At 40.9% G+C, this 18,543-nt stretch overlaps 1 protein-coding gene across 1 annotated transcript in view; it reads left to right on the top strand.

Annotated features, from left to right (window-relative positions):
• Positions 1 to 9,950: 9,950 nt before the first annotated feature.
• Positions 9,951 to 18,543, top strand: part of LOC105987221 (contactin-associated protein-like 3B) — a 129,658-nt gene continuing 121,065 nt past the window's right edge. Inside the window, exons 1-2 of the mRNA XM_013018415.1 lie at positions 9,951 to 10,101; positions 11,746 to 11,805. Of these exons, the coding sequence (XP_012873869.1) occupies positions 9,951 to 10,101; positions 11,746 to 11,805 (211 nt within the window). The remainder of the gene's footprint in view (positions 10,102 to 11,745; positions 11,806 to 18,543) is intronic.

An 18,543-nucleotide genomic window follows, 5' to 3' on the forward strand; every position in this document is an offset into this window, starting at 1 on the left:
CCTGGCTTTTTGCTAGTTAATTGGAGATGAAAGTCTTTGGACCTTCCCTGCCTTCAAACTGTGATCCTCAGATCTCAGCCTCCCAAGTAGCTAGGGTTACAGGATGAGCCAGCCATTGCTCTGCTAAGATTAAATCATATTTTAATGAAATATTAAAAAATAAAATTTAAGGAAAAATACAGATGCACCATGGACCCAAACAAACAAGCAAAAATAACTGTTCAATGCTAGGTAGGAAATGTACTCATTACCTTCCTCATGTAACTGTAAGTCCACTGTACAGTACCTTTACAATTATATCTATATCTATATCTATATAATATATAAAAAGTTAGTGTTCGGGCAGAGTCTATCCTTTCCCTGGGACAACCCGGGGGGGGGGGGGAGTGCTTCTGAGCTTCCTTGACAGTCAGAGTTCCCAGCAGAAGTCCAAGAATGGAACTGCGGTGTCTGTCTGCTTAGAGTTATTCCTGGTCCACCCTTCTTCTTTTTCTTCTTCTTTTTAGAACCGAAGCAGAAAATTGTTATTTTTTTTTCCTAGATGCTCCTTGTGTTCAATGATCGGCCCAGTAATGACTGCCAGGGCTTCTTAACTTGCAGCCAGAGGCGTGAGTCAGGCAATCTGTCGCCCGCGCCCCTGCTGGGCGAGGGGTGGGGGGAGGAGAGGGGAGCGGGGCAGCTCCAGGTGTGTCGGGGTAGCAGGAGATCGGCGGGTCCAAGGGGTGTGGGTGGGGGCTTCTGCCTCTTCCCAGACCGGCATTTGTCACCTGCCATCTCGAGGGGGGCGCGTGCTGGGGGACCCGCCGCGAGCCGGTCCCCTCCCTGGCCAGGTGCGAGTGGCGGTGTGCGCAGGGAGCAGGTTGGCGTGCGGGTTAGAAAGGAGGTGGCGGTCGCGTTTCTAGGGGGGTGCTGGGGAGGTATCGGAGGGTGCCTGAAGCTCAAGCCAAGGCTGGGGCTTCTCCTGGCTAGTGTGTGAATCAGAGAGGGGGGGGGGGAGGAAGAGAGAGAGAGAGAGAAAGAGAGAGAGGAGGGAGGAGCGCAGGAGTCCAGGCGAGCAGCAGCCTCTTTCCCAAGGATCTTCTGGGCGCCCAACCAAAGTGAGCATGGCCTCCGCCACCGTCGCCAGAGCTCGCCTCCTCCTCCTCGCCCTGCTGCTGCCGCAGCTGCTTTCCCAGCCCGGGAACCCAGGAGTAGCAGGAAATCCACGTAAGTACAGAGAACGGGGTGGGGGGGTGGGGGGATGGGGGCTGGAAACTTAACACTAGGCTCTTTAGAAAACTTTGTATTTTATGACGGGTGATATTTGGATCTGGAACTGCGAAGTGTGCATCTTGAAAAAGAAAAAAAAATAATAATTCAAAGAGATCTCCCCCCTCCCACCCCTACTGAATTGCAACCTAAAAAGAAAAAAAGAAATACTTCATTTTTGTTGGCTATAGACTTGCCTCTCGTGGGGAAGACCGAAATAGATGATTCATATTTGACTTTTTAATCTATTGATGCGAAGGTTCACGGAGAGAGAAGGTTTTCAGGGAAAAAAAGACACCAAAAAGGAGTATCATGGCAAGGATTAGTCTGCAATGTCTGTCATTGATTCTTCTCCTAGGAGCATAGTACTTTATAGGAATTAAAGTCTATCAGGGAAATTACTGGCAGGCATTACATCATACTGCATCAATTTAGACATTAACCGCTGATAGTTTTTCAGACCTGGGCAGATTTAGGGTTAAGTTGAAATTTAACTATTGGGTTCCAATTAAGGATTTGGTATCTGTAATCTAAATCTTAGAATCCAAATTTAATAACCTGCCTAAAGTAGTAAGGGCAAAAACCCTTGGAACACTCCCTTGCCACGGACATTCATTTCTAATACTAACAAGAGTAAAAAGTTCATACTTAAAGGTAAACTTAGTCTTTCTAATGATCTTCAAAATGATTCTTCTCTGGATGAAAATATTTTACGTTTTTCAGACTATGTCCTTGAGTGTCTGGTTTCTGATTGAGTAAAAAATTTGAGAAGCTTTTATTTCTAAAATGTGCCATATTCTCACATAGCCATGATATTCACAGTAGTTCAATCCAATGCAATCTTGTTTTGTCCTACATCAAAACAATAAAACTTTTTTTTTTTTGGTGCTAGTCTTGGGACTTGAACTCAGGGCCAGGAAACTATCCTTGAGCTTTTGTCTTCAAAGCTAGTGCTCTACCACTTGAGCCACAGCTCCATTTCCAGCTCTTTGGTGGTTAATTGGTGATAAGAGTCTCATGGACTTTCCTGCCAGGGCTGACTTTGAACCCTGATCCTCAGATCTCAGTGTCCTGAATATCTAGGCACCTGGCTTAAACAAGCATTTTTTGGCTTGGGATAAATCTCTATCTGAGAGATGTATCCTTTCTTGATTAATTTGATCTAACCATGAGATTGGAATCAAAATCACTTTCATTTTTCTGTTTATCTGCAGCCTTCCCCTCCTTCTCCCCCTTCCCCTGCCCTTTCTTCTTCCTCCTCTTCTTCCTCTTCCTCCTCCTTATATCTTTTGTGAAGTCAGTAGATAAAAGCTAATATTCAGAAACTTAGAATACTGCAGTTACCAGAGTTAGCTTTCAGCATTTCCCTAAGCCATTATTAGGAAGTTGGGCACAGTTGAGTTGTTCCCCCCCCCCCGCCCCCCAAGTCTCAAGTGAGCCTGCCCTTTGCTCACTGGACATGGTCATCCAATCACATCTACATCTGACACTTAGTACTTACTCTTAAAAATAAGTTTCCTATCTTTTGGGCCACATATTGGAGCCATGTTTCCGATTGAAATTTTATTTGGTTTTGTGAGGAGGGCTTTGTCAAATGAAAGATGTATATTGAGATCAGATGAAATTCCTTGGGTCCTGTGCTAGAAACTTTGGCTTTCCTTCAATACATACATGAAAGGGGAAATGTGTGGAAGAGTAAAGTGATTGAATCACCACCTGGTAGGATACAATCAATAAAATAAGTCACTAGAGGTCACTCTTACTACTTCCTAAAAGGTTTCTAAAAGCCCTTCTTTGAGGAAAGCGAAGCTCTCTTTCCTGGTTTTTATCCATATTGGAATTACATTTTTGCTGGAAGCATGAGTTGTTTTGCTGTTATTTTGCTTAGATTCCAGTGGAAGGATTAAGAAGCCAGCAGAAGTTTGACAGTGAATGCTCTACTCTGTGTGTGTGTGTGTGTGTGTGTGTGTGTGTGTGTCGCACACAGAGGCACAAACTTAGGGGCTGGGCCCTGTCCATTAGCTTTTTGCTCAAGGTTGGCACTCTATTACTTGAGCCACACCTTCACTTCTGGCTTTATGGCAGTTAAAGATAAGAGTCTCTTTGATTGAGTGGGCTGGCTATGAACTTCGATCATCAGTTCTCAGCCTCCAGAGTAGCCAGGGCTACAGAAGTGAATCAGAGACATGCAGCACAGGGACTGCTGTCTGTGGAAGAGCAGGAGGCTGAAACTGAATAGAATACCTGGGTCAATGCTGAGAATAGGCCGACCACTAAACTTGTGTCTAGCCATCTCTGCTTGACACAATTCCAATGGTAGTTTTGTAGGATCTTTCACTCAGTTGAGGAATTGTTGTTAATCTACGTATTCAACACATTCTTTTACCATTACCTTTAGGACTGGATAGTTCTTCCAGTTACAAATATTTAACTAAGAAAAATTAAATGATCTGGATTGCCAAGAGTCAGTAACGACATTGATGACAAAACTAACCTCCTGATGATGAAGGCACTAAGACTTGCTTGTGCAATTTATTGTGGGTTTTTCAGAAGTGCACTTCTGTCGCCCACCTTAACCTGTGGCTAAGGGCAGGAAAGAGTCACCGGCCTGAAATGGATGGCTGAGAAAGGCAAGCTAGACATGTGACATTCAAGGATTCTATGCTTCTTGATCTGTTAAACAGGGAAATTTTAGATTAGGAGTTTACCTGAAGGGATATATACATATATACATATATATATATATATATATATATATTTCTCTTTGACTCTTTCATGTTTAGTCTTTTCCTCTCCTACCCTTCTCTCCTTCCCTCTCCCCTCTACTCCTCTTTCCTTCCCTTCTCGCTCTCCCCTCCTCTCCTCTTCTTCTCACTTTTCTGAAGATGACATATCTAGAATAAGCTACATGTTTGCATTTTAGGCTAGTGTCTGAGGACCTAAAAGCACTAAACGAGTCTCGGTTTTCCTTCTGAACTCATGCGTGGCATGGAAGTGGTTATAAGATTTTGGAAACGCCCCACTCCCTGGTAGAGTTTACAGTTTCTTTGTGCTGTTGTTGGTTCTCTCATTTGTCACCAAAGAACACGAGCAAAGACCTGACTATATGCTTCATGGTACAGCCATCTTCACCCTGCGACCATTTCTTGCTGTGCATCAGCACATGGTGGGGAGAATAGCACAGTGTACCTTGGGTCCGTCAAACTTGGTGCCCAATCCCGAGGTGGGTTATACTCAACCTGTCTCAGAGTTCTCTCTGTCCTGCTCCTGGTCCTCCTGCCTAACATTGAGTGAAAGGCCACTTAATGCCTTCAGCTGGCATCTGAAAGTTATAACAAGAATAAAAAGAACATTCTTCGTTCTCTTTATTTTGACCCCAAGGATGCAGATTTTACAGACATGCCCATAATTGGTAGAAATGTGGAGCAATAGCCTTTACTATGACTTTTACTTGTTTTCACTTCGTTTGTTGTTTTGAGAAAGTGTCTTGCTGTGTATTCCAGGCAGGTCTTTAACTCATAATCCTCCTGTTTCAGTCTCTTGAGTGCTGGAATGAAAAGCATGCACTACTACACCAGGCTTTTAATGTAACTTTTCAGTGGATTAATTTATTCATTGCTTTGCTAAAGATACTTTAAAATTTACATCATTTCTTGTCTCCCCCCCCAAATTGTTATGTTTTCCAATTTCACCAGCCCATAGAGATAAAAACCTACCATAGACTATGTGGGTTAGCATGGAAATTCATTTATGATGTGATATGGTGTATGTGGCAGGAAAATTGCTTCCTACGGCTTAGGAATAATTATTTTAGCAGATGCTTCCATTTGGACCTTTTAGTAATGCCATTTCAAAAAAGAAGAGGAATTTGCAGATGAGTAACAGACTCTTCATTTAATGTCAAATGGTACTTGATTAAAAACACAGTGCCGATTGCCTTTACTCATTTCCTCCAAACGATGGAAACTTTACAGAGTATACACAGTAGCGCACAGGGTCAGCCTTAACATTTTAATTTGATCATGAATTTGAGCAAGACCACTGGCAGCTTCTTCTTTTCTTCCTTCTACTTCTTGAACAATGTAGACACAAAGCCATTCAGTGGGGGGTTCCTGGTAGCCAGCCACTCACTCTGGGTGGCTGAGTCTCCTGACAGAAGACACTCACTGAGTTTCCATTAGAATTTGACTGAGGTAGAGAGGTATTTCAGACCAAAACAGGCTGAGAAATCACTAAATGCTGATTTATTATGCCAGATTCTGGACTGGATACTTAGTGTTCACAAAGGATATTCTTGGGAACTGGTGAGAGTTACTACCCCTGGCACCATGCTGATCTGACTATGGTTATGTAGGAGAATATCTTTGTAGAGGAAATGCACATTGAAGTATCTGGGAATGAGGGGATTTTTTTAAAACATAGTTTTCCTATCTGCTTTGTAAACTGGAGATTACTTGAAGATGACATACTTCTTTGTTTGAAATAATTCAAAAATCATTAAAATATAATATTGAATAGAAAATATATGTGGGGTGATACAAATTGTCTTTTTCCATGTGCACATATATTCTTGCGCTAATGGGAACAGCTGTAAGCACTAGGGAACAGGTCCAGAGTTAATTAAGGAAGCCCTCGAGCCTATGAAATTTTATAACACAGCTTGTTACAGAGCCTGAAATTTGCAAACTTTGCTAAACCTTGAAAAAGGTCTTGGGTTTCTCCAAGAGAATGGGATTTGGGTGACATTTTAAAACAGTAGCAAATTTACTTCTTCCTATTCCTATTGTTTATGAATAGTTACAGGAACCCACATAATTTTCTAAAATTGGAATGCAACTATAAATATGTCACACCCATTTCCAGATATTATAAGTAATAATTTGACTATCACTTTGATATTCCTCACGTATAATAATAAGCACAAGATACTTATTAATAAACCCAGGGCTCTCAAAGATTAGTTTCAGTGGCATAATGAGTTGTGTTGAATTAACTCTATTTTTACTTGTTTTTCTTGTAAGCAACATATTTAATTGGTGAGAAGACTGATTATGTACATTGGGTAATAATTCTTCATGGATCTCTAATACTTCTTCACCCTTCACAAACAAGCAAAGCATGTGATACTTGCTGCCTGGGGAAAAATTTCCATTTTCTAAACTGGAGGCTTTTCTCTTTTACTGCAACCCAGTGTGTGTGTGTGCGTGCGCGCACGTGCACACATGCGCGCACGCGCACACATGGACATCCACAAGGATCTAGCCACTTTTTCCCTAGAGGACTTTTTAGGCAAAGAAATTGCTGTCAAGAGGCAAATGCTCATGATGCTGACTCTGCTGAGCAATAAAGTCCTTTGCCTTAACTCTGAGGTCAGGCTAAGTTATTAGCTTGTGAGTAGCATATTACACCCTGCACAGTTCTTGAGGATGTGCTTGTCTGTGATGATTGGGTCCTTTTCAGATATAATTGTAATGTGGAACAGGAAATTGTGAGAAGATGCTACCTGTCTATCAGTGCAAAGTTTGTATAAAAGCGGCGGCATGTGTTTGATGAATCAAGATTAGTGTTTTTGTGAGCAGAGCCTAGGCTATACTATTTTTTTCTTATTTCGTTAGCATGGTTGAGCCTGCAGCACATATTTCCTCCTCCTCTCTCTCCCTCCCTCCTTCCCTCCCTCTCTCTCTTGGCAGCACTGGGATTTGAACTCAGGGCCTTCTACTTGCTAGTCAGGCACCCTGTCAATGAGTGACCACCTCTGTTGCTCTCCTCTCTATTCTTGCAGATACAGGATCGCTATAAGAAAATTCATCTTACTAGTTATCAGGTAGATTATTGAGTGTGTGTGTATGTGTGTGTGTGTGTGTGTGTTGCATGTGTTGCTAGCCAGCGCAGGTATCCTTTCCCTCTTCTTTGGCTCCCTGGGAGCCCCCATCTCTGATTTTCCTCCTGTATGTTAGGCCATAATCTAAAATATCACTCATCTCCCATTCTGAGAAGGTTGTTCCCCTGCCCAGACTTTCCCCAGAAGTCTGAGTCTAAGATGCTTGAATGCACAGGTTGCCTTGTTTGGAAAGTAGAAGAAGTATGGGGACTGGAAAGAGGACACTGGAGAAGAAAAAAGCCAGTGAAGGGAAGGGAAGGAGGGCCTCTGAGCAGGCTGTGGAAGCTGCAGGGAGAGCGAATATTGTATTTCCGAACTGCCTTCCTCGAAATGGAGGAGAACCACTCACCCCTTTCTTGTCCTGTGATAAGCCTTGCCACTCTGGGGCTTCAACCACTTGCTCTTGGGTGAGGAATATTGAGTGAATAGCTATTGGAGATCTGGAATCTCAGGACATCTAAGATGCCAAGGGAGTGAGAGAGAGGAGAAAGAGAGTGAGAGAGAGAGAAAAAAAAGAGGGAGAGAGAGGAGAGGAGAGGCTTGGTACACAGGAAATTGCTATGAAGTTACCACTGGTGAGCTGGGTAGGGTAGTGTAGCCACAAAAGGGGCAAAACTAGCTGGGTATCAGTGACTCATGCCTGTCATCCTAGCTACTCACGAGGGTGAGGTCTGAGGATTGAGGCTTGAGGCCAGCCTTGGCAGGAAAGCCATGAGACTCTTATCTCCAGTGAGTCATTAGGAAACTGCAAGTGGAGCTGGAGCTCAAGAGTGCTAGCCTTGAGCAAGAAATGCAGGGTGAGTGCCCAGGCTCTGAGTTCAAGCCCCAGGACTGGCACCAAAAATAAACAGAAAAAAACCACAAAAAAGTGGGGGAAGGTGTGAAACTATGTACAGATGACCTGATATAGTGTTGCTTATAATCCTGATGTATTTGTCTGCAGAATGAATCTGTATATTTATTCAATGTTAACCCATTGATAATTTGGAAAGCAAGTTTTACCTTCATGCTGAGGTTTTTTCCCCAATATTAATGTTAAGTGCTAAGAAAAACAAATCAGTATGGTCATATCCTACCTCATCATTTTTTCTGTGTTGTAACTCCCTTCTTTCATTCTATACCAATTCAGTCTGACTTCAGCTAGGAATGGAATTTTTCCTGTCACTGTAGCTTTGTATATTTTGTTAGATTTTTTTTTTCTGAAACATCTAACCTCACTTTTACCTCTTGCTTATTGGCAAATCCACAGTTCCTTGGTGGTCTCTGTTACTGCAGTAAGCAGATTGCATTGCAAGAATTGTGTGTATGTGTGTGTTTGTGTGTGTGTGTGTGTGTGTGTGTGTGTGTTCACATGCCCATGTGCGCAGGTGCAGTCCTAGGTTTGAACTCAGAGCCTGAGCACTGTCCCCGAGCTTTTCTGTTCAAGGCTAGTGTTCTACCACTTGGGCCACAGCTCTACTTCAGGATTTTTTGGTATATTTGGAGTCTCACAGACTTTTTATTTTATTTTTTGCCTGTGCTGGCTTTGAACTGGGATCCTCAAATCTCACTGCACTAAGTAGTTAGGATTACAGGTGTGAACCACTGGCACCTGGCTAGGGATTTCTATTTTCCCCTTTGTCTTTATGAGTTTTAGCCAAAAAAAAAAGTGGGCCTGCACCTTCTTTGGTCTTGCTCTTTTTTTTTTATCAGTATGCATTTATAATTTTTTCAACACGTGTGTGTGTGTGTGTGTGTGTGTGTGCATGCTGGCAATGGGGCTTGAACTCAGGATCTGTGCACTGTTTCTGAGCTTTTTTGCTGAAGGCTAGCCCTCTAGCACTTGAGCCACAGCTCCCTTCCAGCTTTCTTGGTATTTAATTGGAGATAAGAGTCCAATGGACTTTTCTGCCCTGGCTGGCTCTTCCTCCTGAGTGGCTAGGATTACAGGTATGAGCTATCAGTGCCAGCCAAATTTTGTAACTCTTAAAACAAATATAAATTTAAGTTTTATTGTAATAATAAAGGAGATGTACAGAGGGGTTGCAGATACATAAGTTAGGTAAACAGTACATTTCTTTATTGGACAGTGTCACCCCTTCTTGCGGACTCTCCCAGGTTTTCTCTCCCATTCCCACCCACAAGTTGTAGAGTTCTTTTTCAGCACCGTGTTTAGCGAGTATCACTACTTCACTTGTTCACCCTTTGTCCTACCATTACCCTCCCAAAGATAGATAAATGAACAAAGAAGACAAAAAGAAAAGAAAATGAAAATCGCATGTTCTTACTTCTTTTTCCCACATCTCCCTTTTTTTTTTTACTGGAGATTTCCCCTGGATTTTGCCCCCAGGATTTTCAGGTGGACAGTGTTCCTTTCATTCATGAGTATGAATATAGGTTATATGTTGTGGTGTCTTCAAAATTAGGTAACATTTCCTGGATGTTGTCTTTTCAGATCAGAACACTGAAATTCAGTTTTCCTTTAAACATCATACTCAAACAATAGAGTTGGAATTCACGCACAAGACGCATTCGTATGGTTTTATGTCTACTGTTTTCCTGGAGATCTGAAATCATCCTTCTGAGGTCTGAAATATTTGTCTACTCTCAGGATATCCTGTCTGGCACAGTAAATTCTGAGATGCTATTTTGGTTGTTTTCTCGAGGACTTTTTGACATTTCTCTTTTAATAATCATAGTAAAGTCAAGTACAGACTAGCAAACATGGTCTGATACTTTGTAAGTTTATGGCTTTAGGTTGAAAAAAATGGCTGATGTCAGTCTTGCTCCTAGGGATACTCTTAAAAGTGAAGTTTGGAAAATATTTATTAAATGCAACACTATGGCCTATGAGATCATAGCATCTGTTACAACCTGGTACAGACTGGATGCAGTCGACGTTCCCTTGGCAGTCACTGATAAGACTAAAGTTCCTCATCAGTTATATTTTGGTTCAGACCCTAATCCTTTCAAGTCTCAGAGATATATAGAATGTATTGTTTATTGCTAGCTATTAAAAGCCCACCTTTGTTTTTATTTTGATTACTTTCCTATAGCTATAGCTATGTTTATGATAATAACGAATTGAAAATCTCTTTTAATTGGTTCCTATTTTAATTCTGCCCACCAATTTTATTGTATGTTCTTTTCTGTTTCATGCCAAATAGCTCTATAGAAATCCATTTCACTGTTGTTTTCCTTTTTCTATTTAACAGTAAGTCTCACAAAAAATAGATTTAACTTATTCTCACATCATATTTACTAGTCAAAACATTTGCCATTAAAATTGATTTTAAGCTTATCCAAATAACAAAATATAACTACATTGCAAGACATATATATATATATATATATATATATATATATATATATATATATAAAACTAGTTATTTATAGTTAATAATACTGAAACTGGTCTGAACTCAGGGAATCATCATATAAGTGTGTGTGTATGTCTGTGTGTCTGTGTGTCTCTGTGTGTGTGTTGGTATTTGGGCTTGAACTCAGGGCCGGAGTGCTGTCCCTTTGTTTTTTTGGTTTTGCTTTTGCTTTTTATTTTATTTTATTTTTTGCTTTGAGCTGGCATTCTACCATTTGAGCTGTGGCTCTACTCCCAGCTTTTTGGTGGTTCATTGGAGATAAAGAGTTTGGCAGACTTTTCCTGTTTTGGCTTGGCTTTGAACTGTGATCTTGGCCTCTGGAATAGCTAAGATTACGGACATGAGCCACCATCCCTTGGTGCTGATATAGAGTTTTATTACCGTTACTATTTTTTTTAAATAGAAAAGCCCAACATCCATGGCACTGATACACAGTGAGCCCTCTCTGTGGGTCAGGAGCTGGGTTGGATTTTACACAATACCTCACTCTGAGTTTCTCCTCTGCTATTGTTTTCTCCTACCTGGTTTTCTACCTTGTTTCTCGCCGCTTGTCCAAACAGTTCTTCCCTTTATTTTTTTAAATGACTACAGAGTAGATAATCAAATTAAAATCCTTAAATTGATGCACACTGTACATTATGTAATTACTTCCTTTGCAGTTCTGGTGAAAATAAACTTGGTGTTGATATGTTCTTAACAGTTTTCCGTTCTTCCAGCCACATATATTGAATTATGGAGAGTTTGGCTATGGTCTTAGTGCACGTTGCCTAATGAAGATGCTCTCAGGACTTCAATGTCTCGGAACATTTGACTTTTATTTGCATTCTGGGGGAGGGGGGGATGAAAATTATTTCAGTCCATCTGGTGATAACAAAGGGCAACCATTTATTGAATTCTTCAATAGTAGGCTGTGTGAGTATTAAATCTAGTGTATCCATTTGGGTGTGGTGGCGCATGCTTATAATCCTAGTTCTTGGCAGGCTGAAGTGGGCCTGCGCTATATAACAAGATCTTATCTTAAAAAATGACTCTGCATGTCATTGTACATCATACATCTTTGTTACATATTTATTAAAATATCACATCAAACCGCCTAAATTAATATAGCCATGACTTGCCATTCAAAAACATTTTTTTTAAAAACGTGTAGTATAACTATGAAACCAGTATTTATTTGTATGAAGCTCATAGTCTAACTTCGATGGCCTCAATGTCATAGAAAACTGAAAAATCGTTCCTGGTTCAAATCGTTCATAGGCAGCATGGCCCATACCAGCAAGCACGCTCAGAGCATGTGTGTAGGGAAGGGGACAAAAGGTGAGTGACCCTAGACAAGGGTCCGGGGACAAGTCAAGTCCACAGAGCGGGGTGAAGAGGTCTCCAGGAGGCACAGCACCAAGACCAAATCCGCAAGTCTAGGGAAAGGGGGGCCAAGTCCATCCTGGCCCACGTAGCTCTTCAAGATGGTAACTTAAGATGTGATGTAGCACGTGGTAAGAGGGATTCCCTAGCGGTTCATCTCTACTTCTCTCTCAAGCATAGTTTAACCCTTAGCTAATGCACCACTCCTATTCCACATATTCACCAATATGTATATGTGTATGTGTATATGTATGCATCTATAAAAATATATACATATGTGTATATAATATAAATGTGTACTTATAAATATAAGTATTTGTATATATAATATACATATAGATACGATCTTTTGTTGTCGCAAGTTTGTTCATTCGCTCCTTTGTTTTGAGGCAGGATCTTGCGATGCAGCTCAGCCTAGCCTGAAACTTACTATGTAGCCCCCAACTGGCCTGCCTCTCCCAATGCTTAGGTTTCAACCTCCTGAGTGCTGGATATACTGCGATTTACTAACGTTCTGCTCTTCAAATCTATTTGTTTTGATAGGAGTACAGTTGTCAATCAGCTCAGCACTTGAGGTCTTTAAAGACCTTGTTTAATAAGTATAAAAGAACCCCAGAAGTGTTCATGCCTATAATTCTAGTGAGTCAGGAGGCTGAGATCCATCGATCACAGTTTGGAGCCCAAGAAGATAAGTCTGAGAGACTTTTTATCTCTAATTAACTAGCAAATTTCTGGAACTGAAAGCATGGCTTAAATGGTAGCGCTTCCACCAAAAGCAAAAAAGCTGAATGAGAGCTCAAGGCCAAGTGCTCTTCCTCCTTTTTTTTTCCTGGTCCAGGGCTTGAACTCGAGGCCTGGAGTTATCCCTGTGTCTCTTTGTGCTCAAGCTAAGTGGTCTACCACTTGAGCCACAGCATCACTTCTGGCTTTTTCTGAGTAGACTATTAGAGATAAGAGCCTCACAGACTTTCCTGCCTGGGCAGGCTTTGAACTGCAATCCTCAACTCCCAGCCTCCTGAGTAGCTAGCATTACAGGTGTGAGCCAGTGACACCTGGCATTTTTTTTTTTGGGTCGGTCGTGGGGCTTGAACTCTGGGCCTGGGCACCGTTCTTCAGCTCATCAGCTCAAGGAAAGTGCTCTACCACTTGAGCCACAGTGCCACTTCCAGTTTTCTGAGTGGTTTATTGGAGATAAGTGTCTTGTGGACTTTCCTGCCTGGGCTGGCTTTGAACCTCAATCCTCAGATCTCAGCCTCCTGAGTAGCTAGGATTACAGGTGTGAGCCACTGGTGCCTGGTGCACCTGGCATTTTAAAAAGTATTATTTTCAGTCATGATAAGCTATCATAATAATAACTAAATACAATTGGGGCAATGAATTCCTACCTTTAAGTGGAGAGGAAAAGTATTAAATAGCGCACATCTTTGTAACTGTGTATTGCGACCCTACAACCCTCTGTTTGAGCCAGATGAAAGAAAATACAGAGAGACTTAACCAAACTTCCAGGTAAACTGGATGAAGTTCGGGCCTCTTCACTCCAAATAGCAAAGGATATTGTTTACAGAATTTGAAATGATAAGAAAATAACAGGAACGAGACCTAGGTACCAGGCATGTTCTTTTATTTGATAAAAATTTATTGCCTTTCTAAAGAGCATATTGCTTCAAGCCTGGGCCTAGAATTTTTTTTTCATTATAGGTTGAGTCCTTGGCAAACACAAGTTATTGACTCTTGAATTTTCGAAAGGGGAAATTGAAATTTTCAATAACTTTGTTTCCAGCTCCCCTTTATAGACTCAAACCTTCATAATGTAAGAAGTTACCCTAGATCAGGGGAGCACGTAGATGGGAAATTAATTAATTAAATTAATTAAGGAGAAACCAAGTAAAGGGAAAAACAGGAACATTACCATTACGTCATTTTCTGACATTCTTTTGAGATCACCTTAGAGATACAAATCGTAGCTGTCTCTAGGGATCTTGTCTTTGAACTTGAATGAAAGAATTCCATCTAACAATAAAGAAAGACTAAGTTTAATTAAATTTACAGGTTAACGATAATTCTGTTTATTTACTTATTCAGTTAGTAAATGTTCAGTAGAAGTTTACTGAACATATACTAGGTTTTGGAGTGCATGCTATTTACATTATAAAGTCCTATAAGACTTGTATTGTGCTTTCAAAGAGCTTCTGATCCCACAGGAGGATCTCAACATGTTGGCTAAGAATGAGAAGCATACTGCTAGTATGACAGCATGCACTTGATTGTAAGTACAGTTAGAGCTGCAAAACAGAAGACTCCAATGTGACTGATAGACCTGATATAGCCAGACCTTCTTCAGGCCTAGCTTTGCTCTGGAATACATGAAGGAATGTCTAAGAGATGAGGGGGAAAGAGGCTGACATTGACCAAATGCATTATATTTACAACTGACACCTTGAATTGAAACCCCTTTATACGTCTACTTATAGATAATAATAAACAAAGAAATATCCAGCATCCTTAGCCCTAAAAGGAATGCAGATCAAAATGACACTGAGATTCTGAGTCAGCATTGAAATCATCAAACAGACCAAAAGCAAATGCTGGCCAGGATTTGGGGAGTAGGAAGGGAAAGGAGACATCATATGTTATTCGAAGACATGTAAATGTTGTGAGTTATGTCAGAAATTCTGGTCAGAGTTTACCAACTAATAACAAATTCACAAGCGATGTCAATTTCACTGGTGTTAATTAATCAAGTACTACTGCTGTTACTTGATAGTCTTAGCCACTGACAACACGGAGTTCTTTGATTCTGATCTTAATTACTAATATTCATGCTCAAATCACACATTACACTGCACAAAGCTCGGAGGAGTGTGCTGGAGGCACTGGTAGAGAGCTGGCCCAGAAAACGTCTCTGAAGGGCACTAGATGAGAAGTCCTATGAACCACAGGTGCATGGCTGTTCCAGGCCCAGGGCTGTGAGATGCAGACCTGGTGGTGAAGTGGGTGGTGAAGCTCCAGTGGAAACAGAGGCAGTGAGCCTTTGTGTTGGCTGATAGGTGACTTGGAAATGGCCTGTGTGTCTGTCACACATCCGTCTTGGGACACTCTTCTTTTTGTAGTCCAAGATGAGGGCGTTACACCTGAGGTGATTGATGCATGTGTCTGGGGTTCTGGTATCATTTCATATGTTTGTCAATGTGATTGTTTACTGGCACAAATAAATTATTTATCAGTGTGTGTCATGGGGACAGATGGTAGTTGGTTACATATTAATAAGCTGTACAGTCATTCTGTTTTTGGCACTTATACACTCAATGGAGTAGCTTAGGCTGAAACTACTGCTTTAAGCAATAGAGTGGGTGAAGGTTAGGAACAACCTGAAAGCTACTGTTTTATACATCATAGAGTAACACAGAATAGGCTCAGCAGGTTCTCAGTAAAACAGTGCAGCCACTATGGAAATCAGTAGACAGGCTCCTCAATAAATAAACCCTAAAAGTTGACCTACCTTACAATCCAGCCATGTCATTCTTGGGCACATATCCAAAGGAAATAAGAGAGATACCTGTACAGCCATGGGGCTCATGGCCCGGCTCACAATAGCCACGCTGTACAATTAGCCATGGTGTCCTACAACGAATGAATGGATTAATATGGTACACATCCTTACACATACCACAGAGTACTGCTAAGCTATAAAGAAAAATGGAAGGATGTAATTTTCAGAAAAAATGGATAGAATTGGAGATGATCATGTTGAGCTCAACAAGCCAAAGAGTGCAACTTTTCACTTACTTGTTTATTCTAGATCTAAAATGATGATGGTAAAGATGATGTTATGGGGCATAAATATCTTAGGGGAATACATGGGGGTGAGTGGTGAGGAAAGATACCAATGGGTGAAGAGGATGGAAATATGTTACACACTTACATACAAAGACAGCATAATGAAACCCACCCAAGTGCTGTTTGACAACAAGAGGGAAAAGGGGCGGGGGGAGTGGAGGGAGAGGGCAGGGAATGTGGTAGAGGAGGATGAATTTGTTCTGAGTATGCTGTGTGTGCATGTATGGGGCTGTCACAATGAAACCTCTTCATATTACAAATGCAAACTAACTCAAAAACAATTGAAAACTCCAAATAAAGAAGTATAAAGGCAAAAATATAAAATGCTATGTTTTTTTTTGGTGGGGGGAGTAAGGAAACTTAAACTGTTTTAATGAGTTAGGTAATTACTTACTTTTTTTTCTCAGACCACTAATATATTTGCTGAATTCTTGGTAATTCTTGGTAATCCTCTGCCAGTGGATGCTGAGATTTATGCTAGGGAAATGAAGAATGCTCCACTGGGGTCCTGCAAGTGAGGGGAACATGGAAGGAAGCCCTGAAGAGAGAAAATTTCTAGGAACAGCACTGCCTCTTTCCATGGTTGGCTTTCCGTGGTCCTGGTGGCTCACGCCTGTCATCCTAGCTACTCAGGGGTCTGAGATCCGGGGATCATGGTTCAAAGCCAGCCCAGGCAGGAAAGTCTGGGAAATTCTTATCTCCAATTAACCACCAGAAAACCAGAAGTGGAACCTTGGCTCAAAGTGGTAAAGTACTAGTCTTGAGCAACAAATTCAAGGATAGTGCCCAGGCCCTGAGTTCAAGCTGCATGACAGATTAAAAAAAAACAAATAAATAAAAATTGAAAAAAGAAAATACTTGATATTCCTCATGTGCTAAATGTTGTTTCTTGGCCAGAGAATGCTATTTATGTGTCAAAACCACAGATCCTCATGTCCAACTTATGTCCATGGAACATCATCACTTCTAAGTAAAAATATGTAGAAAAATGCTTCCATATTAAATATTTGTTATTTTTTTTAACTAAGCAGTGAAATACTGTTTTCCATATTGTAGAATATATGCTTCAAGATGAGTTATTGACATTTTTCCTATAACAATTGCCTTGTGTTACAATTGTTAGACAAATTAAATCTAGCAGCTTTTGAAATAATTGATATATAACAAATAGCAGAGCCAAAAAAAAAATTCATTAATGTGGTACTGGTAGCTCACGTCTGTAATCTTAGCAACTCAGGAGGCTGAGATCTAGAGATCATGGTTCAAAGAAAGCTCAGATTTGTGAGATTCTTATCTTCAATTAGCCAGCGAAAAGCTGGAAGCAGATGTGTGGCTGAAGTGGGAGAGAGCCAGCCTTGAGTGAAAAAAGTCAAGTGAGTACATGAGGCCTTTATTCAAACCCCAGTGTCGGCACCAAAGTGAATAAGTACATAAAATAAATAAAATAGTTTCTGAAATACTCAACTGACTGTATACTCAACAGAAGTTATATATATGGCCAGAGAACTAGTTTTCCAGGAGGCTGAGATCTGAGGATCACTGTTCAACCTGGACAGACAAAGCTATGAGATACTTATCTCAATTAGTCAAACGCCAGAATTGTAGGTGTGGCTAAAGTGGCAGAGTGCCAGTTTTGAGTTAGGCTGATATGCTGAAATGATACACCGAAGCTAGATCTAAAATACACTGGGACATAATACATTATACAGGTTTCTAGACATTTACGCACAGTGAGAGCAAAGGAAGATACTCTTAGGAGAGGATTAGAAAGGTGTAATGCCTATGTGTGTCCGATCACATACACTTATGTAGCCCTTCTGTACACCACCTTGACAATAAAATAATATTGACAGAAGAAATGAACTCCAGGAAATGGAAACAAGAAGTTATTTTGTTTTTTGCCGTTTTTGTTTTCTTTCTGTTCTGTTTGATCATTTATCTGTCTTTGGGAGTGGAAGGGGAGGCACAGAAATGGAAGGACAAAGGATGAACAAACTCAGCAATGGTATTCACTAGACATGATGTCAAAAATGAACTATACAGCTTGTGGCTGGAGACAGGAGGGAAAAACTGGGAGAGAGCAAGGGAAGGGGTGACAGTCCAAAAACAAATGTACTATTTACCTGATTTATGTAACTGTAACTTCTCTGTATATCACCTTTATAATAACAATAGAAAAAAATTTAAAAAGGCAACTGAGTGTACAAGGACCCAAATTTAAGTCCCAATACTGGCATGCATGTACCCCCCCTCACACGAGAAAAACATATCAAGGATCAAATTTAAAGTAGTATTGGGTTATTGGTACACCCAGATACCCTGGTTATTGGTACACTCAGAATTTATGAGATATGTCATGAGGGAATTTTGAGGGTTAATTGACCTGTTTTATATCTCCATTATGATGGTGGCTACATAGATTTATATATATGTATATATGAGATGAGAATTGAAGTTTGAAGCCAGCCTGGGCAAATAAACCGGAGACACTTACCTTCAGTTGACCACCAAAAATCCAGAAATGGAAACATGGTTCAAGTGGTAGAGTGCCATCCTTGAGTGAAAATGCTAAGGGACAGTGCTCAGGCCCTGAAGTCAAGCCCCAGTTTTGGAACACACACACACACACACAGAATTGAAGAATTCCACTGGAAATTATGCTGAAATAGAAATACTGAAGATTAGTGGGTGCTGATGGCTCACATCTGTAATCCTAGCTACTCAGGAGACCAAGATCTGAGGTTGTTCGAAGCCAGCCCAAGCAGGAAAGTCTGTGAGGGTCTTATCTCCAATAAACTACTTAGAAAGAAGCTGGAAGTAGCACTGTGGTGCAAGTGGTAAAGTGTTATCCTTGAG

This window comes from Dipodomys ordii, unplaced genomic scaffold, assembly GCF_000151885.1.
Source record: "Dipodomys ordii isolate 6190 unplaced genomic scaffold, Dord_2.0 Scaffold40, whole genome shotgun sequence".
Taxonomy (NCBI): Eukaryota; Metazoa; Chordata; class Mammalia; order Rodentia; family Heteromyidae; genus Dipodomys; species Dipodomys ordii.